The 22,175-nt window shown below is 40.6% G+C and overlaps 1 protein-coding gene and 1 pseudogene across 1 annotated transcript in view; both read right to left on the bottom strand.

Annotated features, from left to right (window-relative positions):
• Positions 1-22,175, bottom strand: part of LOC140849100 (DNA ligase 3-like) — an 854,661-nt pseudogene that overhangs the window by 575,373 nt on the left and 257,113 nt on the right.
• LOC108404263 (inactive serine/threonine-protein kinase TEX14) overlaps positions 18,536-22,175 on the bottom strand; it is a 116,903-nt gene continuing 113,263 nt past the window's right edge. Inside the window, exons 34-36 of the mRNA XM_073236211.1 lie at positions 20,628-20,737; positions 19,306-19,357; positions 18,536-18,853 (exon numbers count right to left, since the gene is read on the bottom strand). Coding sequence (XP_073092312.1) covers positions 18,817-18,853; positions 19,306-19,357; positions 20,628-20,737 — 199 coding nt within the window. The 3' untranslated portion in view covers positions 18,536-18,816. The remainder of the gene's footprint in view (positions 18,854-19,305; positions 19,358-20,627; positions 20,738-22,175) is intronic.

Genomic DNA, 22,175 nt, shown 5'->3' with positions numbered 1-22,175 from the left:
CTCTCTGCATATACCACATACAGACATCTATTCATAAATTTTCATAAATGGGATCCTATTATATGTACTAGCATACTACTACTAACATTATTCCATAATATGTTATGGATACCATTATGTGTCAATAAAACTATGTCTATGACATAATTTCTATATCTTGTGGGTGTTCCATAATTTTTAGTAAGTATTGTGGTAAAATACACATGCGTTAACATTTGCCATCTTAACCATTTTAAGTGTACAGTTCAGTGGTATTAAATACACTCACGTTATTGTAAAACTATCACCATAACTCTTCTCAACTTGTAAACTTACCTTTTTAACCATTTTTAAATGTACAATGCATTGGTCTTAAGTATATTAACAATGTTGTGCAACCATCGCCACTAACCATTTCCAGAACTTTTTCATCATCGGAACAAAAACTCCACGCGCTTCAAACAATAACTGCCTTCTCCCATCCCCTCAGCCAGACAACTGCCATTATACTTTCCATTATTTTGACTACTCTAACCTCATATAAGTGGAATCATTCGGTGTTTTCTTCTTATGATTGGCTTATTTCACTCAGCATAATGTACTCAAGGTTCATCCATGTTGTAACATATTGCAGAGTCTTTCCTTTATAAGACTAAACAAGATTCCATTTTATTTAGCACATTTTGCTTATCCCTTCATCCACTTGATGGACACTTTTGAGTTGCTTCTGCTTTTCATCTATGATGCTGCTATGAACAAATAATCTGGTTAAGTCCCTGTTTTCCATTGTCTGGCTGTTCTATTCTCCAATTATTATTATAGAACTGTCTGTTTCTTCTTCCAGTTCTGTCACTGTTCACTTCATATTTTTGATGGTCTTCACTAGATGCCTAAGTATGTCTTCTTTCTGTATTGAACATTTTATTAATATTGTCCTTCTTTGTCTCTTGTGACCTTTTAATTTAAAGTCTACTTTGTCTGGTACTAACACAGGCACCTGTGTTCTTCTTTGGTTACTCTTCACATGGATTATTTTTTTCCATCTTTTCACTTTCAACCTGTTGGTGTTGTTGGATCTGAAGTGCACCTCTAGACAGTGTATATTTGAATCACGTGCTTTTATCCATTCTGCCAGTTTCTGTGTTTGTTTTGGAGTTTGATTCATTTACATTTAAACTAATTACTGATACTGAGTTCTTACTTCTGTCATGCTATTTGCTTTCTGTATGCCTTATAGCTTTTCTACACTTCCAGCATACTGTCTTGTGATTAGTTGATTTTCTGTTTCTGTAGTGAAATGTTTAAATTCCTTTCTCATTTCCTTAGGAGTATATTCTATAGCTATTTTCTTTGTGGTAACCATGGGAATTACATTTAGCATTGCTAAACTTGTAACATTTTCATTTGAATTTATACCAGCTTAACTTCAGTAGCATTAAAAAACTGCTCCTTTACAGTTCGTCCTCACCTCTTTCAGCTGTTGTCACAAAATTACATGTTTATACATAGAGTCCCCCAAAACATAATTCTTTTAAATGTATTCATCTCTTAAACTATGTTAAAAAAATCTGGAGTTACATACCATTACAGTGATACTAGCTTTTATACTAGCAACTGCTATTTTCTTTCTTTAAATGTACTTACCTCTGAAATAGTGTGGGAAGTAAAAAGTACAGTTACAAATCATTGTTATAATAATACTAGTTTTTAAATTGCCCATGTACTTACCTTTAGTGAGAGCACTATTTCTCCATATGGCTTTGAACTACTGTCTAGTGTCCTTGCATTGCACCTTCTAGGACTCCCTCAAGCATTTCCTGCAGGGCGACTCCAGTCGTCAAAAACTCTTTCAGCTTTTATCTGGTTTTCTCTTCATTTCTCCCTCATTTTGATGGGCAACTTTTGCTGATACAGGATTTTTGATTGACCAGTTTTTTCTTTCAGCACTTTGAATATATTGGCTCAGTGTTTTCTGGCCCTTTAACTTTCCGATGAGAAATCTGCTCATTTCTTATTGAGGATCCCTTGTATGTAAAAATTCACTGTTCTCTTTCAAGATTGTCTTTTGGAAGTTCAATTATAATGTGTCTCAGGGAACAGACTGGTGGTTGCCATAGGGGAAAAGGGTGGGGAGAGTGGGTGAAATAAGTGGGAAAAATTAGGTAGAATGTTCAATATCTTAATATGAGTGATGGTTACTTGAGTATACTTTACACATGTCAAAATTCATCTAGCTGTACATTTAGATTTGTGAATTTTATGGCATGTGCCTCTTTGTATACATATATTTTATATACAATATTTAAAAAATAATTATAATGTGTCTTGGTGTGGGTCTCTTTGAAGTCATCCAACTTGGAGTTTGAGTTTCCTGAATGTTTATATCCATGTATTTCATCAAATTTGGCAGGTTTTCAGCCATTATTTCTTCAAATATTCTCTTTCCCCCTTTCTCTCTTCTTCTAGGATTCCCAGGCTGCTATGTTGAGTCAATTGACAGTATACCATAGGTCCCTTAGGCTATGTTCACTTTTCTTTAATCTTTTCTCTTTCTGTTCCTCAGGCCTGGTAATTTCCATGGTCCTATATTCAAGTTTGCTTATTCTTTCTACTCATTGCTCAAATCTTCTTCTAAATCCCTCTAGAGAATTTTTCATTTCAGTTACTGTTCTTTTTGGTTCCAGAATTTCTGTTTAGATTTACTGTATTTTTATTGATATTTCAATTTTGTTCACACATTTTCTTGATGCTCCACATCTTCGGTTAATTCTCTGAACATCTTCTAAAAGCGTTTTAACATCTTTGTCTAGTACATATGAGTCATCAGGTATTTTTCAGGGACCGTTTCTTGATTTATTTTTTGCTATGAATGGGCTATACTTTCGTGTGTGTGTGTGTGTGTGCGCGCACGTGTGTGCGCGCGCTGTTTTTGCTTTAAATTGTAGGCTGGCTCTGGGCAGAAGATCAGCCTGAGATATAAACTTAAGGTCACCTCTGATCTTTTCTAAGCTTTCCCTGGGCAGGCACAGTCACTTTCTATTTTTCCCCATATATGCAATTGTTTTTGAAAGCCCTGGCCTTTAACATCTAGCTCCCAAAAGAGGAAAAAGTGGAAAATGAAGTGAGGGAAGGAGGTGCTGGCTTTTTAAATCCCATGGAAGTCATTTCAGCTGGAAGTAGAGGGGCTTGCAGCAGTGGGGGAGGTACAATAACAAAAGCAGTTGCCCTGTCTGCAGCTCTGTGATCTGAAGCAGCAATCAATGCCCAGAGCACAGATCCCTGGTATTTGGAGGGCAGGGTCCTTTCGCCCATCCTGCCTCTCACAAGCTGTGTCGAGGTGCTCTAGGAACACATCACAGCTACCTGCCACATGGCTTGGGGTGGGGGATGAGCAGCAGCTTAGGGCTGAAATTGACCAAAATGAACCATCCCAACTCTTTCCCTGGGAGTTGCAAGCCTTTAACAGACTCCAGAGTTCCAAGTAAGACACATTCTGCCAGTGTATTGCTGACTAATGGAGGAACAGATTCCTGGTACTTCCTACTCCACCATCTTCCCAGAATCCTCCCTGTTCCATAATTTTAAAAACCTGTCCTTTATTGCTGGTCATATTGGTTGTTTCCTACTATATTAGATATATATATATATATATATATATATATATATATATATATATATATATATAAAATGTAACATTCCTTATTTAAATATCTCTGTGTACAATGTACAGTCCAGTTTTCTCTTTAGGACAGTGGTCCTCAGTCCTGGCTGCACATTAGAATCACTTGGAGAATCTTTAAAAGCCCATGCTGTACCCCATACTAAATAAACTGGATAATTTGGGGGTGGGGCCTGAGCATCAGTGTTTTTTTTTAATTCCTCAGACGGTTCTAAGGTGCAGACAGGGTTGAAAACCACTGCATGAGAACAGTGATGTTTTCTGAAGCCTCTGCTCAGAGTGTGGTATATGAACCAGCATCATCAGCCAACACTGGAAGCTTGGCTCCCATGCAGAAGCTTGGCTCCCAACCCAGACCTACTAAAGCAGAATCTGTATTTTAACAAGACATCTAGTGATTCCTATGCACAATGAAATTTGTGAAGAACTGGTCTAAATAGAATGTCTGGGTCAACAAATATGAACACTTAAAATACATACCAAGAAATATCCCTCCAGAAAAGTGACACCAGTTTCTACCTTTACAACACTGAATGAATGTTTCCCCACATTCTCACCAACCTTGAATGTTATCAATGCTTTCCTCTTTGTGGTCAGTTATGTGAAAAACAATACCCTGTTTTAATTTACATTTCTTTGATTACCAGCAATGCAACATCTTTTAATATAAGACAAATGGCTATGTGTATTGCTTCATTTGTGAATTGTTCTTTGACCATATTTCTATGAAGGCATTATGTCTTTTTCTAACTAGTTATTAGCATGCTGTGTATTAGGGATATAAATCTTGTGTTTATCCAGTATACTGCAATTATTTCCAACCAGTTTGTTGACTTTATCCTTGTTCAGGCGTTTGTAAAGTCTTACATTTTTATGTACTGAAGTCCATCAATCTCTTCTCACTTTGAGGTCATGGCTTAGAAAAAAGCTTTTCCATTCCAAGATTGTAAAAGAGTCACCTGTATTTTCTTAACTTTTATGTACTTAAAAAAAATCATATTTAAGTCTTTAATTCAACAGACATTTATTTTTGGCTACAAGGATTTAGCTTTTTATTTTTCCAAATGGCTGGTCAGTTATCCCACCATTTGTTAAATAATCCACTTTGACAATATGTTATCTCATATTTCCAAACTTTATACCTTGGTATATTTTTAGGCTATTATGTTCTGTAAATCTTTCCATTCCTGTGCCGATACCATCCTCTGTTAATTACTGCAGACTTTACACTGTTTTGCGAGTCTCTCCTCTTTACGTTTTCAGCCACACATTTACAGAAAGTCCTTTAATTTTACTCCACTTACAACTTATAATATTCAGTATACGAGATAGAAGAATGGGTTTTACTTACTAATTCGCCGAGGACCAATTTATTTCTCAGCTTTTGGGAGGCACCTCACTATAACCAGCTTCTAATAGCAACATATACATCACTATAAGTATGCAGAAAGGGGCCAAAAGTAATGTATTTGGAAAAAAGCAACTGAGATTGAATTTGGAAATTTCTAAGAATCCAATTTCCCAAGGGGGCCCCAGTAATTTCATTGAACAGTGAGCCAACACTTATTAGTCACTTACTATGTGTCTGGAACTCTATATATTCTCTGTTTTTCCATATTAAGGAAAAGTAAAGAACTCCATAAGCCCCACAAACTCAGCACCCAACCCAAAGAAAAGATGTGGGACTGGGGACCAGGTTCATAAAGCCTACATCACCATCAGTCTTAACCTGAAGTTGGCTCTTGGTTCACTTCCACAATCCTTATACTTTGCTCAGGGCTCTCATGAACCAGGCTCAGTGAAAGGTACTGTGTTTTACTCTAAGTGTACAAACATGTTTCTCTAGTATAATCCTGGGCAGGTCATGGAACTCTGCCTGGGCCAGTTTCCTCTTTGGTGAGCAGGGATAATAATCCAACTTATAGTGTTGTTGGAGAATTAAAAATAATCAGTCAGTTAAACATTTGCTGAACACCTAGTATGTATAGGTTCTCTGCCAGTAGCATAAGATACCTCAGTGAGCAATCCAGACATGACCCCTGGCCTTGTGGTGCTTACAACTGTATGGGGATGCATGGGGATGGAGCAGTCTACTGGTTTGTAAGTGAGCTATATATGTGCTATGAAATAAAGACACGGCCTATGTGTGGGGCCAGGAGAGCAGGTCTATACTACAGGAAACCTTAGAGAAGGCCCTAACCTAGTCTGAGGTTCAGGGACTTCCGGAAGACTCCCTGAGGAAATGAACTGTAAGTTGTAAACTGAATGATGAGGCACTTAAGTGAAGAGAAACAGCATTCTGGGCAGGGAGAACACAGATTGTACATGATGGAGCTGGAGAACTGAGAAAAGTCCAGTATTTTGGAGAACAATTGAGGTAGAGCAGCAACATGGGACAAGCACGATTAATTTTTCCTGCCTATGATGAAAAATGCCGAGATAGATACAGAAAGGACGGGAGGGACTCCATCTTAAGGCTAAGATTCCACTATAAAAACCAGGGAGTTAGGTCGGGGCGGAGCCAGGATGGCGGCGTGAGTAGAGCAGTGGAAATCTCCTCCCAAAAACACATAGAGCTATGAAAATATAACAAAGAAAAATCTTCCTAAAATAGAGACCACAGGACACAGGACAACATCCAGACCACATCCACACCTGCAAGAACCCAGCGCCTTGCGAAGGGGGTTAGATACAAGCCCCGGCCCGGCGGGACCTGAGCATCCCTCCCCCCGGCTCCCGGCGGGTGGAAAGAAACCGGAGCGGTTTTTTTTTTTTGGCGAGCGCTTTTTGGAAGCCTTAAAGGGACAGGGACCCCAGTGCTAGGAAGGCAGGGTGGCGGGACTGGTGAGCAGGTGCCTGGGACCGGCGCCTGAGGACAAAGAATATCCCACGTTTTTCCCTGCGGGACCGGTGGGCGGGTGCCTGAGACCGGCACCTGAGGTCAGAAGAAATCGTGCGTTTTTCCCCTTTTTTTCTCTCTTTTTGGCGAGTGCTTTTTGGAAGCCTTAAAGGGACAGGGACCCCGGTGCTAGGGAGGCAGGGCGGCGGGACTGGTGAGCGGGTGCCTGGGACCAGTGCCTGAGGACAAAGAATATTGAGCGTTCCTTCCCTGCGGGACCGGTGGGTGGGTGCTTTTTGGAAGCCTTGAAAGGACAGGGACCCTGGGGCTAGGGAGACAGGGCAGCAGGACCAGTGAGCGGGTGCCTGGGACCGGCACCTGAGGACAAAAAAAAAAAAAAAAAAAAAATCGCTTGTTTTTTCCTTTTTTTTTTTTTTTTTTTCTTTCTTTCTGTTCCCTCTCACATTGTTACTGTTGTTGTTTTGGTTTGGAGAGTGCTTTTTGGAAGTCTTAAAGGGGCAGGACAGGTCACTTAGACCAGAGGCAGGGAATCTGGGGATCTCTGGGCACTCTAACCCCCTGGGCAGCAGGGAGCACAGAGGCCCCTTACGGAGATAAATAGCCTCCTGGCCGCTCCCCCTCCAACGGGGCTCCACCATTTTGGAGGAACAGCCCCAGCCAGGCCAAGCCCACAGCAACAGCGGAGATAAACCCCAAAGCAACTAGGCAGGAAGCAGAAGCCCTGTCTGCGCACAGCTGCCCAGCACAAGCAATTAGAGGTCGCTAGTCTCCCAGGAAAAGGCTACAAACCAACAAGAAGGGAAGCTCTTCCAGCGGTCACTTGTACCAGCTCTGCAAACTATCTCTATCACCATGAAAAGACAAAACTACAGGCAGACAAAGATCACAGAGACAACACCGGAGAAGGAGACAGACCTAACTAGTCTTCCTGAAAAAGAATTCAAAATAAAAATCATGAACATGCTGACAGAGATGCAGAGAAAAATGCAAGAGCAATGGGATGAGATGCAGAGAAAAATGCAAGAGCAGTGGGATGAGATGCAGAGAAAAATGCAAGAGCAGTGGGATGAAGTCCGGAAGGAGATCACAGATGTCAGGAAAGAGATCACAGAAGTGAAACAATCCCTGGAAGGATTTATAAGCAGAATGGATAAGATGCAAGAGGCCATTGAAGGAATAGAAGCCAGAGAACAGGAACGTATAGAAGCTGACAGAGAGAGTGATAAAAGGATCTCCAGGAATGAAACAACACTAAGAGAAATATGTGACCAATACAAAAGGAATAACATTCGTATTATAGGGATACCAGAAGAGGAAGAAAGAGGAAAAGGGATAGATAGTGTCTTTGAAGAAATAATTGCTGAAAACTTCCCCAAACTGGGGGAGGAAATAATCGAACAGACCATGGAATTACACAGAACCCCCAACAGAAAGGATCCAAGGAGGACAACACCAAGACACATAGTAATTAAAATGTCAAGGATCAAGGACAAGGAAAGAGTTTTAAAGGCAGCTAGAGAGAAAAAGGTCACCTATAAAGGAAAACCAATCAGGCTAACATCAGACTTCTCGACAGAAACCCTACAGGCCAGAAGAGAATGGCATGATATACTTAATGCAATGAAACAGAAGGGCCTTGAACCAAGGATACTGTATCCAGCACGACTATCATTTAAATATGATGGTGGGATTAAACAATTCCCAGACAAGCAAAAGCTGAGGGAATTTGCTTCCCACAAACCACCTCTACAGGGCATCCTACAGGGACTGCTCTAGATGGGAGCACCCCTAAAAAGAGCACAGAACAAAACACCGAACATATGAAGAATGGAGGAGGAGGAATAAGAAGGGAGAGAAGAAAAGAATCTCCAGACAGTGTATATAACAGCTCAATAAGAGAGCTAAGTTAGGCAGTAAGATACTAAAGAAGCTAACCTTAAACCTTTGGTAACCACGAATCTAAAGCCTGCAATGGCAATAAGTACATATCTCTCAATAGTCACCCTAAATGTAAATGGACTTAATGCACCAATCAAAAGACATAGAGTAATAGAATGGATAAAAAAGCAAGACCCATCTATATGCTGCTTACAAGAAACTCACCTTAAACCCAAAGATAAGCATAGACTAAAAGTCAAGGGATGGAAAAACATATTTCAGGCAAACAACAGTGAGAAGAAAGCAGGGGTTGCAGTACTAATATCAGACAAAATAGACTTCAAAACAAAGAAAGTAACAAGAGATAAAGAAGGCCACTACATAATGATAAAGGGCTCAGTCCAACAAGAGGATATAACCATTCTAAATATATATGCACCCAATACAGGAGCACCAGCATATGTGAAGCAAATACTAACAGAACTAAAGAGGGAAATAGACTGCAATGCATTCATTGTAGGAGACTTCAACACACCACTCACCCCAAAGGATAGATCCACCGGGCAGAAAATAAGTAAAGACACACAGGCACTGAACAACACACTAGAACAGATGGACCTAATAGACATCTATAGAACTCTACATCCAAAAGCAACAGGATATACATTCTTCTCAAGTGCACATGGAACATTCTCCAGAATAGACCACATACTAGCTCACAAAAAGAGCCTCAGTAAATTCTAAAATATTGAAATTGTACCAACCAATTTTTCAGACCACAAAGGTATGAAAGTAGAAATAAATTCTACAAAGAAAACAAAAAGGCTCACAAACACATGGAGGCTTAACAACATGCTACTAAATAATCAATGGATCAATGAACAAATCAAAATAGAGATCAAGGAATATATAGAAACAAATGACAACAACAACACTAAGCCCCAACTTCTGTGGGATGCAGCGAAAGCAGTCTTAAGAGGAAAGTATATAGCAATCCAGGCACACTTGAAGAAGGAAGAACAATCCCAAATGAATAGTCTAACATCACAATTATTAAAACTGGAAAAAGAAGAACAAATGAGGCCTAAAGTCAGCAGAAGGAGGGACATAATAAAGATCAGAGAAGAAATAAACAAAATTGAGAAGAATAAAACAATAGCAAAAATCAACGAAACCAAGAGCTGGTTCTTTGAGAAAATAAACAAAATAGATAAGCCTCTAGCCGAACTTATTAAGAGAAAAAGAGAGTCAACACAAATCAACATAATCAGAAATGAGAATGGAAAAATCACGACAGACTCCACAGAAATACAAAGAATTATTAAAGACTACTATGAAAACCTATATGCCAACAAGCTGGAAAACCTAGAAGAAATGCACAACTTCCTAGAAAAATACAACCTCCCAAGACTGACCAAGGAAGAAACACAAAAGTTAAACAAACCAATTACAAGCAAAGAAATTGAAACAGTAATCAAAAAACTACCCAAGAACAAAACCCCGGGGCCGGACGGATTTACCTCGGAATTTTATCAGACACACAGAGAAGACATAATACCCATTCTCCTTAAAGTGTTCCACAAAATAGAAGAAGAGGGAATACTCCCAAACTCATTCTATGAGTCCAACATCACCCTAATACCAAAACCAGGCAAAGACCCCACCAAAAAAGAAAATTACAGGCCAATATCCCTGATGAATGTAGATGCAAAAATACTCAATAAAATATTAGCAAACAGAATTCAACAGTATATCAAAAGGATCATACACCATGACCAAGTGGGGTTCATCCCAGGGATGCAAGGATGGTACAACATTCGAAAATCCATCAACATCATCCACCACATCAACAAAAAGAAAGACAAAAACCACATGATCATCTCCATAGATACTGAAAAAGCATTTGACAAAATTCAACATCCATTCATGATAAAAACTCTCAGCAAAATGGGAATAGAGGGCAAGTACCTCAACATAATAAAGGCCATATATGATAAACCCACAGCCAGCATTATACTGAACAGCGAGAAGCTGAAAGCATTTCCACTGAGATCGGGAACCAGACAGGGATGCCCACTCTCCCCACTGTTATTTAACATAGTACTGGAGGTCCTAGCCACGGCAATCAGACAAAACAAAGAAATACAAGGAATCCAGATTGGTAAAGAAGAAGTTGAACTGTCACTATTTGCAGATGATATGATACTGTACATAAAAAACCCTAAAGACTCCACTCCAAAACTACTAGAACTGATATCGGAATACAGCAAAGTTGCAGGATACAAAATTAACACACAGAAATCTGTAGCTTTCCTATACACTAACAACGAATCAATAGAAAGAGAAATCAGGAAAACAATTCCATTCACCATTGCATCAAAAAGAATAAAATACCTAGGAATAAACCTAACCAAAGAAGTGAAAGACTTATACTCTGAAAACTACAAGTCACTCTTAAGAGAAATTAAAGGGGACACTAACAGATGGAAACTCATCCCATGCTCGTGGCTAGGAAGAATTAATATCGTCAAAATGGCCATCCTGCCCAAAGCAATATACAGATTTGATGCAATCCCTCTCAAATTACCAGCAACATTCTTCAATGAATTGGAACAAATAATTCAAAAATTCATATGGAAACACCAAAGACCCCGAATAGCCAAAGCAATCCTGAAAAAGAAGAATAAAGTAGGGGGGATCTCACTCCCCAACTTCAAGCTCTACTACAAAGCCATAGTAATCAAGACAATTTGGTACTGGCACAAGAACAGAGCCACAGACCAGTGGAACAGATTAGAGACCCCAGAAATTAACCCAAACATATATGGTCAATTAATATTTGATAAAGGAGCCATGGACATACAATGGCAAAATGACAGTCTCTTCAACAGATGGTGCTGGCAAAACTGGACAGCTACATGTAGGAGAATGAAACTGGACCATTGTCTAACCCCATATACAAAGGTAAACTCAAAATGGATCAAAGACCTGAATGTAAGTCATGAAACCATTAAACTCTTGGAAAAAAACATAGGCAAAAACCTCTTAGACATAAACATGAGTGATCTCTTCTTGAACATATCTCCCCGGGCAAGGAAAACAACAGCAAAAATGAGCAAGTGGGACTATATCAAGCTGAAAAGCTTCTGTACAGCGAAAGACACCATCAATAGAACAAAAAGGAACCCTACAGTATGGGAGAATATATTTGAAAATGACAGATCCGATAAAGGCTTGACGTCCAGAATATATAAAGAGCTCACACGCCTCAACAAACAAAAAACAAATAACCCAATTAAAAAATGGGCAGAGGAACTGAACAGACAGTTCTCCAAAAAAGAAATACAGATGGCCAAGAGACACATGAAAAGATGCTCCACATCGCTAATTATCAGAGAAATGCAAATTAAAACTACAATGAGGTATCACCTCACACCAGTAAGGATAGCTGCCATCCAAAAGACAAACAACAACAAATGTTGGCGAGGCTGTGGAGAAAGGGGAACCCTCCTACACTGCTGGTGGGAATGTAAATTAGTTCAACCATTGTGGAAAGCAGTATGGAGGTGCATCAAAATGCTCAAAACAGACCTACCATTTGACCGAGGAATTCCACTCCTAGGAATTTACCCTAAGAACGCAGCAATCAAGTTTGAGAAAGACAGATGCACTCCTATGTTTATCGCAGCACTATTTACAATAGCCAAGAATTGGAAGCAACCTAAATGTCCATCGGTAGATGAATGGATAAAGAAGATGTGGTACATATACACAATGGAATACTACTCAGCCATAAGAAGCGGAAAAATCCAACCATTTGCAGCAACATGGATGGAGCTGGAGAGTATTATGCTCAGCGAAATAAGCCAAGCGGAGAAAGAGAAATACCAAATGATTTCACTCATCTGAGGAGTATAGGAACAAAGGAAAAACTGAAGGAACAAAACAGCAGTGGAATTACAGAACCCAAAAATGGACTAACAGGTACCAGGGAAAGGAACTGGGGAGGATGGGTGGGCAGGGAGGGATAAGGGGGGGGAAGAAGAAGGGGGGTATTAAGATTAGCATGCATGGGGGGGAGGGAGAAAGGGGAGGGTGGGCTGCACAACACAGAGAGGACAAGTAGTGACTCTACAACATTTTGCTAAGCTGATGGACAGTAACTGTAATGTGGTTGTTAGGGGGGACCTGATATAGGGGAGAGCATAGTAAACATAGTATTTTTCATGTAAGTGTAGATTAAAAATTAAAAAAAAAAAAAAAAAAGAAAGAAAGAAAGAAAAGGGGGATTACTCCTTAACAGGATAAAACTATTGGTAAATCAAAGATCAACGCATGCTTTAAATATCCTTAATGTTGATCACTTAAAGGGTGTCAGATGATCAGCTATGGAGGTACTCTTTTCTGATAATATTCCTTTCTCTTAATTAAAAAAAAAAAAAAAAAAAAAAACAGTTACTGTGTGCTGACCTCCAATGAGTTCTGCACAGTGGTATAGAGGGCATGTCAAAGTGTGGGCAAAGGGTCTGTTTGTTTCTACGCAGAAGATCAAGGCCTAGCTTGGATACCCAGAAAATGAACTAAGATACAATATGAGGAGGAGCTTCTGGCATCAGCACTCTCTGGAGGACTCGTGCCAGGGGATGATCATCAAAAAGCCTCCACAGGGATCCGGACGATGCTGCGGTTGTGGCTGCATCCAGCCCACCGTCTCCTGGACTTGCCATAAGAATGAGGAGGGAGATGTCTAGGCTGGCATGTGCATACAGTGAGACAACGAATTTGACCGGATCTGTACTGTTGGAACTCAACCAGGAGTTGGGAGGGGTGCAAGTTGTAGCACTCCAAAATCTCATGACTATAGACTATCTATGGTTAAAAGAACATATGGGATGTGAACAGATCCCAGAAATGGGCTGCTTTAATTTGTCTGATGGTTCAAGTACAGTTGGACAATTTCCATCATATCATAGATAAATTTTCACAAATGCCTAGGGTGCCTAAATGGTTTTCTTGGCTTCACTGGAGATGGATGGTAATTATAGATTTGCTTTGTTTATGTCACCGTATTCCTATTATGTTAATATGTGTGTACAAATTAGTTAGTAGTTTAAAACCTATACATACTTAAGGTACTGTACAAGAAGATATGTCAAAGAAATAATCAATCCTCCCAAGTTTCCTTCACATGCTACATCTATAGCTTTTCTTCTTCCTTCCTAATTACAACCCTTAAATAGAACTCGTGCCTCATATCGAATTTACCGAGTATCATAATTCCTCCAGGTGGTAAAGATACCTCGAGACAAGTGCTGGGCATAGAAGCCACAGGGCATAAATCTGCAAAGAAGTAAAAAGCTAACCTTTGCAAACAATATGGCTTCTCTCTCACTTACCAACTTTACATTTCCCTGTATGGCCCCGGAAGATGACTGGTTAGCCAGAGACGGGTAAGATTCCTTGAGGAACAACCTAAGACAGGCACAGTCGCAGTGGGGCCATCAGGTGAGAATTTGGGGATCAACAGAGGTGAGGCTCAGAACCTCACGCCCCCTGCTTTGAGAGAAATCTTCTGCATCCGTGGATGTCTTGCTGCCCTTGTCTAGCCTGGATTAATACTTAGTCCATAGGCACACACCTGATCATCTGATCATCTACATTTGCCTTCTTACAGCACTAAACTATGTTTTCTACCTTTATCTTGCATCTACCTACCACTTCAGCATTTTATTAAAAATAAAAATAATAATAATAATAGGAGAAATGTGGGATCAACATGTAAATCAAGTACAAAAATCAAATGAATATTCATATTTGACCTGATTGTTTATAGGTTATATTGCATGATCAAAACCGAAAGTTTCTGTGATGACTGCCCTTGTACTGTTCACCATGTAAGAATTTATTCACTATGTAAGAATTCGTTCACCATGTAAGAACTTGTTCGTTATGCTTCAGAAGATTGGAGACTGACGAGAATTAGGCTTGAGATGGATTAATGATTGTACATTGAGCGTTGACCCCCCTATACTGATTTTTATTGTTGTTAACAACCATTTGATCAATAAATATGAGAGATGCCCTCTCAAAAAAAAAAAAAAAAACCAGGGAGTTAGGAGGTAAGATTCCTATGGTATTTAGCCAACAACCGAATCTATCTTAAGGCAGGGCAAGCAGTCCTAAATGGTGTGTCCCCACTGCTTGAGAATAACCACCATCTTGGAGAAGAACAGCATCAAAAAAGTCCTCATGTTAAGTTTATCTTACAGAATATTTAACAGACTATGGATGATGACATAATGTCTCTCATTGGAGACAGACATCATGAGACCACATTTTGAGCCTATGCCCCCTGGCCCTTTGTCCCATTCTTTAAATCCTTAGAAGACAGAACCCCAAGTCTTTAAGCATGCCTCATCTCTGAGGCTGCCTACACTTCCCTTTCTTGAGGTATGTACTTTGCCTTAAATAAAAGCTTGTTGTTGCTCAACTTACTGCATTTTATCTCTGTGCTCTTCCAAGCCTCTTGGGAGGTTAATAAGAGACCTCTTTCCCCATTGATAAGCCTCTTTGTTACTTCACTATTTCATTCAGTTTTCTAGATTTAAGCACAAGTCTTCACTCTCTGTCCTAGTAGGGAGGGGCTACTGAGATCTCTGATTTGGGCTTGCAAGTTCCCATCTGGGTAACCCGGACAGGACTGCGGCTGTACCATCATGCTTTTTAGTAGCCTGCCTGAAAATCTCCTTTCTTTGCTTTGGGAAGTTCTCAGAACATAATCTCTCTCCATCCAGTACTCCGCAGCTCCGCCAAATCCTGGGGCGGTAGGGGCTTAGTTCCCATGCCATGCAGATTCAAGCAGACAGTGGACTCCAGGTGACCCTGGCTTCGGGAGTTGGCAAGGGATCAACCCTATGCCAAGCATGAGTTCAATGAACTTTCCTTTTCTCCCTCTGTTCTTCCTTGCTCTCTACAGCTTGCACAGCCACGGCCATCCACTACTATTCTCGCTTTAATGAACCCCTTCATTACCTACACTCTTCTGACCTGCCTGAGAATTCTTTCTCAGTCAGATTCAAGAATCCTCCCCCTGTCCGGGTTGAGGTTTCACCTAGTATGCAGGGAGAGACCTCCACGGACACAGCTGCCCAACAATAGTAAGCAGAGATCTCATCAAGTAAATGGAATGATGTTTCCATGTTAAAAAGATCACTGTGGAGAAAAAACTTAGAGAGGAGCAAGAATACCAAAGAAATCTTTTAAAAAGCCAGTCAGTTTTACTCTACTCTCTGCCCCCTTGCTTAGCACTCTCCATTGGTTTCCCACTTTTCATCCTGGTCTATAATGCCGCTGGCTCAACCTCCAGCCTCACTGCACCTTCTCCCAACCTCCCACAACTTACTTTGTTCAACCACACTAGCTTGGGGTTTCCTGTGGGGCCTTTGTACTGGCTTTTCCCCTGCTGGGATGCTCATCCTCAGTCACAAGACTGGCTCCTTCTCTTTATTCCAATCTGAAGTTCAAAGGTCATTTTTTCAGAGCAGCTTTCCTTTGAGTATCTTTTCTAATGTTAAGTGACCCCACCCCCACCTCCAGCACCCTACTCCCAGCAATCATTATCACTTTATCCTACTTTTTTCACAGCACTTGGCACTACTAAAATCAAATGTTTGTTCATTTAATGGCTATAGACTCAAGGAAGCAGGAATTCTGCTTTGTTCACAGTTTCTCCAAGGCTTAGAGTACTGCCTGGCACACAGGAGTCATTCAAAAATGATTTACTGGATGAGGCACTGGATGCTGGAGGCTACTTGAGAGGCTACTGCAAGGGCCCAAGTAGAGTTACGAGTGGTTCTGATGAGGACAGCTGCAGTAGAGAGAGACAGAAGTGGGTATAGGGACATGTATTTTGGAGATGAAAACAAGTAAGTCTTACTGACTGATATACTGTAAAGAGTGAAGGAATGAGAGGGGTCAAGAAAGGACGGCTCCTGGGTTTCCAGTCTGAGTATACAGTAACATCATTAACTGGCAGGAGAATGGTGGAGAGGGAGGTTTTTGTTAAGACCATGAGTTTATTTTTTGGCATATCAGTAAGATACCTGAAAGAAAACAAAGTGGATACATCAAATACATGGGTAGACAAAGGAGCACAGAGGAGGTCTGTTCTTAGACTCCCAGTACAAATCTGGAAGTGGTCAGCATATACAGGCTGACCAAAGCAACAGGCATGGACAAAGTCTCTTAGGAGGAAAGCCCAAAAGAAGGCTAAGGTGGAGAAACCAGAGAGAAAGAAAACCAGATTATAATATCAGAGAGCCAAGAGAATAGGCTGAGAAGGCAAATGGACAATGAGGCCAGAAGAGTTAATCCCAGGGGGAATTTAGGAGTATGTTAATCACAGGTGACCTAAGGATTGCTAGAGAGCGGAAGGAGTGGGATTCAGATTATACTGGGCTGTGGAGTGAGTGGGAGGTAAGGCACTAAAGATAGCAATGTAGACAACTCTTTGAGGAACTCGAACTGCAGTGGGGGGAAAGAGATGGGGCAGTGGCTGGAAAAGGAGGTGGGATCCAGGAAATACTTCTGAAAGATGGGAAGAATCCAAGTGTGTTGTTAAGTGATGACAAGAAGCGATTAAGAAGGGGTGGAAGCATTGAAGAGAGAGATGATAACCTGAGCAGGATAACCAAGGAAGATGAGATGGGCCCTGGACAGGAAGAGTGATTCCCTTTCAGTGTAACAGGAAGTAGAAAGAACAGGTACAGAACAGGTCCATCTTTAGTTTAGGATAGAATGTGTACCTGTAACTGTTCTAGAGAGACAGATGTGGTCATGTTAGCAGTTTTGGTGGTTGGAAGCTGAGTTAGTTCCTACATCTGATGGCTTCTATTTTCTCTGTAAAGTTGGAGGTAAAGTCATCTGTCGAATATTGATGGGAAGTGAAGGATGGAAGTTTGAAATAACAGCTGCTCAGAGTGGGAGAAGCAGCATACTCTACACAGTGGGGCTGCCAGGTTTAGGGAAAGGATTCATGTATATAAAGTACCTGGCACATAATAGCTGCTCTATAACCAATAAACAATATCTACCAACATGATTATTGTTAACATTGGTCAATATCATATAGTCACTGGACAACTAGACGAGTCTGCTCTGCCAGCCTTGCAGACAAAATATTACAAACCACATCAGTGGCAGTTTGTGCAGCCTTTATGAATACTGGCAATGCTATAATATCACAACTCACCATTTCTCATGATGTGTGTATTAGCCCTTATATATATTTTTATGTATGTTGGTTCTGTCTAATTAATTTTTGGAAAGGAAGAGCTGTGTGTTATAAGTCTCTGTATCCCTCAAAGATTCTTATACTTGTATTACTTGTAATTGGTTTGGGTTTCCCTCTGGTTACAATGACAAGCAACTGTTTTCCTTTCTTTAAAATGAATGGTCAGATATTTACTTTCCTGTTTTATTTGTGCAGGGTAAAACTCTGGGGAGCTAAGAACTACATGAACATGACCATCCACAACAGGAACTGTTCTGTTTTCATGAACAAAAACTCTACTACTTACTTACCAAGACAGAATAAAATGTTAGCTGACTAGCACTGCATAACAGCACAATAGCTTCCAAGAAAAGGTTTGTATTCGTATGTGAAGGCTCCAAACGGGAGGCAGATGAAGGTGTATCAATCCTCTAAAAACCAGGCTAGACTCATGTGTACATCTGGCCAGTAGTCACAAGAGGCTAAATTAGAAAAAATTCCTCTAAGACCCTAATGATGTGAGGTATAGAGTCTGAAATATACAGAGATGACTTTTGTTCACCTTAAAGAGTCCAAAATATCTTGGGCTTTTAGTCCTACTTGTACTTTCACTATGTAAGTCAATTCTAGCTGGAATGGGAATATGGCAATCCCAGCCCAGAGGAGGAGATTTATAAAACATGGACAACTGGTGCCAATAAATCATGGAGATTTCAAAAGCAGTAGTTGCTTAGTTGTCAAACTTTATAACAGAAATTGAAGCCTCTTTGAGTGGTTGTTCCTCTCCTAGTAACTAAAACACAGAAATGTACCTCACATAACTGGAACATAATTAGTGTTAAAAGTAAACATTTTATTTTGTAACAGGAGTTAAAAGTTTTCAACAAAACTAAAAGCCATTCTGGGAACAAATGAGAAATTTTTACAATCGAACCTACTTTTCACCTTTCAGAAATCTGATTGAAAACAAGTGGCTACATGTGCTGCAAACAGGGTCAAATTGTTCAGTCTATTGTAGCAGCTGAACAAAGCTTGAGGTATGGACTCACTGCCCTGATGGTGACTGACGCAGATGAGAGGAGGAGGGAGCTCACAAGCTGGACGTTCAAACTCAGGGAGGGCAGAAGTCCATTCACGACCCAATTCCAGTCAGTCTGACAAGTCACTCTGATCCAGTACGATTATCCTGTACATGTTTTAAAAAAAAAAAAAACCGAAAAGGGAGTTTTGAGTTGGTGTATATGTTTTTAAAGATACAAACAACCTCTTTCCATTCAACCGAATTCAAGGGAAAGGGAGTTTGATCTTTTTATAGTCAAGGGACATTATGATCAACTAGTGTATCATAGAAATGCAAAAATGACTGCAAAGAAATTGGCAGCAGCATCTTCGTACCCCTCTAAAACGGTTCTTGTGCTGACTCTACCAATTACTTAATCAAAGTTGGCATTAATTTCACCTCATATTTTAATTATCTGTAAACATTAACAATATTAACTCTAACATATAAACATTGGCCGACTCTGAATTCAAGTCTTTGTCATTAATGTTTATTTAGATGCTGGTAAATGGTTAAAGTCTGCTCATATTGTCTATTAACAGTGAATGCTGACCTACAAACATATGATATCTCATTACCTGGATGGTTCCGACCAACCCAGTCGCTTCCAAGAACAGGGGTTTAGTTCCTCTTGATGAAATATAGGAGGAAGAAAAAGCAACCTGATTACTTCCTAGGTCAAAGGGTACCAGTGTTCAGAAGTCACACTGGTGCTCTCTAGTTTAGGGCGGACTGTTTTACCCGTAGCAATTATTTTCTTCTACAGATTTTTTTCTAAACACACAGTTAGTGGGCTTCCCCTCCTAACATTCTGCAGCTTCCTGTCATTGCAATGGACACTAATGATGCTAATTCACAAAGTCCCTGCATTATGTTCTCAGTGAATTCAGTACTAGATAAATGCTTACACATTCTGAGCCCTGAGCCAGTCGTGGTCCTGGAGGAAACAGAATGTGCCACTGGGCCCTTTAATGAGGTGACTTCTTACAGACATGTAGTCAGAGTGAATGGAGCCATCAAGGGATGGCAAGGCACCCAGGGACTAGCAGAAATGGGAAGCCACTATCACTCCTAAACCTGAAGAAACTTGGCGGCAGAGTGAGGCAGGACAGTTACTGGAACCCAGGGACAGCTGGAACTGGGAAGGACGGGCTGCCTTACAGAAATTTTCTTGGGAGGGACACAGTTCTATGTAGAAACGAGCTACTACAGTAGGCAAGCAGGAGAAGAAATACCCCCAACTGCTCTCCCGCCCTCTTCTCACTGGTCAATGGGAAGCCAGCTGATCAGGAAGCCTGGGGCATACAGTGTACAAGAGTCAGCATTCTGGGGCACAAAGCAGGGCAGAGAAAGGAGGAGAATGAGAATGCACGGGGAAAGGGCTGAAGAGGATACCAGATAATTTGCAAGTGTTAATGTCTCTATATCTCTAACTTCCTGAGTGAAGGAACTTAAAATATAGGAAGGCATCAGTTGTGAATGGTGCTTAATGCTCTATTAAAATAGTTCTGAAGCTAAGGTTAATTTATACCTTCCACATTACTTGTAGACCCTAAATTCCACAATTCATGGGTTCATACTGGGCCCTGCAGCCTCTGGGTGAGCTAAATTTAGAACTCTTTTGAGGACACTAGACAATTAGAAGCAAAACATCTTTCCAGAAAACCTGCACAATAAAGGATGGTGAGACTGGCTGAGAGCTTGCTTTAAAAATACAAATATATATTATTACTGTTTTATGGTGAAGATATAATTGGCAATCACCAGAAAATCTGGGCTGAACTACAGGGGGAAAAAGTGTAGGAGGATTATGTATAGCCTCTGGAAAACACTTCTAAATAACTTTGATGCTCATCAAAGCCCAGGGACTCCAGGTTACATTACAAACATTCATTTATACCTTCTTCAGAAGTTCCTAAAAAAATGTCTGATTTCCTTCTCTCTGGCTTGATGCCTTCTTCCCCTTTTCTCTTCTTTTCACCAACTTCTTGATCTTTGGTAAGTGTCTCCCTTAAATGACAATGATATGAGGCATCAAACCACATGCACAATAGCCGGAGAAACAGGACTGTGCTCCAGAGGAAACAACCTAAGAGTTCACACTCATGGAGTGTTTCCTGTGAGCCAGGCATCAATTCAAGTGCCATAATGTTTATCAACTCATTTAATTCTAATCACAGCTATATCAGGTAGTTATTGCTACCAGCCCCATAAACTGATGAGGAGACTGAGGCAGGGAGAAGTTAAACTGCATTCCTACTAAGTCCTAGAGCTGGGATCCCACCCAGGCAGTCTGTCCACACTCTGCTCTCAACCACTGGACTAGACTGTCCCAGAGAAAACAAGCAATACACTTACACTTAATTGGTATCCTTTTCACAGCCATCCTGTATTACCTCATCTTCATTTCCTGAAATTCTCTCTCTGAAGTGAAACATCCTAATTGAAGTATCTAATGATTTAAGACCGTATTTGTCAAGCTAATAAGGAGAACCATCTCTCCACTCAACTGTAAGCTCTTTAAGGGCAGACACGTCCTATCCCTGTGCACCTCCAACCCCTAGCAGACTTGGCTCACTGTCAGTGCTCAGTAGATGCTGGCTGAACCAAACCGGCACTCTAGGGAATTTTCTTCTCCTTTTATTCGGTAAATATATTCAAAAAAATTTATGTAAAATGACAAAATAAAGCTGGCTAGGGCAAAAAGGACTTCTTCCCTCCTAGCCTCTTACCACTAACAGAATCATAAGTTCTAGAGTTGGAGGAGGCCTTCAGGTTATCTCCTACCTCTGTCCAAATGCCTCAGACAGGAGTCATTCAGCCTGTGCTTGAGTGGGAAGAAGATGCCAATAAAGTATGAATAAAGGCTGGTGTTTTCTCTATCAGAAAGCTATGGCTCTTAGAAAGTTTGTGCTTTCCTAAAAAAAAAATCTCTTACTCTGCAGTTCTAGCCACTAACTCTGCCCTCTGGTACAGAGTCAGCTGACTCTCTTCACTTTACAATATTTCAGATATTTGAGGGTAGCTATCAAATTCTCTGCCCGTCTGCCCTTCTCAGGCTGGGCCTCCCCAGCTCCTTCAGCTGTTCTCACATGACATGGTTTCTAGAACTCTGACTGTTCTGTGGCCACTGTCTTTGAATCTCCCTTTTAAAACATCATGCCCAGAAAGCAGCCCCACACTGTCTAGGAGTCTAGCCAGCATGAGACATCACCTTGTTCTGGACAGTGCACTTCTGTCTGTTCGGCATTAATGCTGCATTGACTTTGTCAGCCACTGCATCACACTGAGGCCTCATGGAGTTGCTGAACATGCCTTTTTCAAGAAAATTTCTTGAATTCTTACCATGTCTCAAAATGCATGCTAGATGTTATGCTGAAAAAAACTAGACACGCTTCTTGCCTACAATGAAATTATAGTGAGTCACAGCTTCCAGTCCAAACTTCTC

The sequence above is a fragment of the Manis javanica genome, chromosome 4 (assembly GCF_040802235.1).
Source record: "Manis javanica isolate MJ-LG chromosome 4, MJ_LKY, whole genome shotgun sequence".
Taxonomy (NCBI): Eukaryota; Metazoa; Chordata; class Mammalia; order Pholidota; family Manidae; genus Manis; species Manis javanica.
This window is presented reverse-complemented; position numbering and strand designations above follow the sequence as displayed.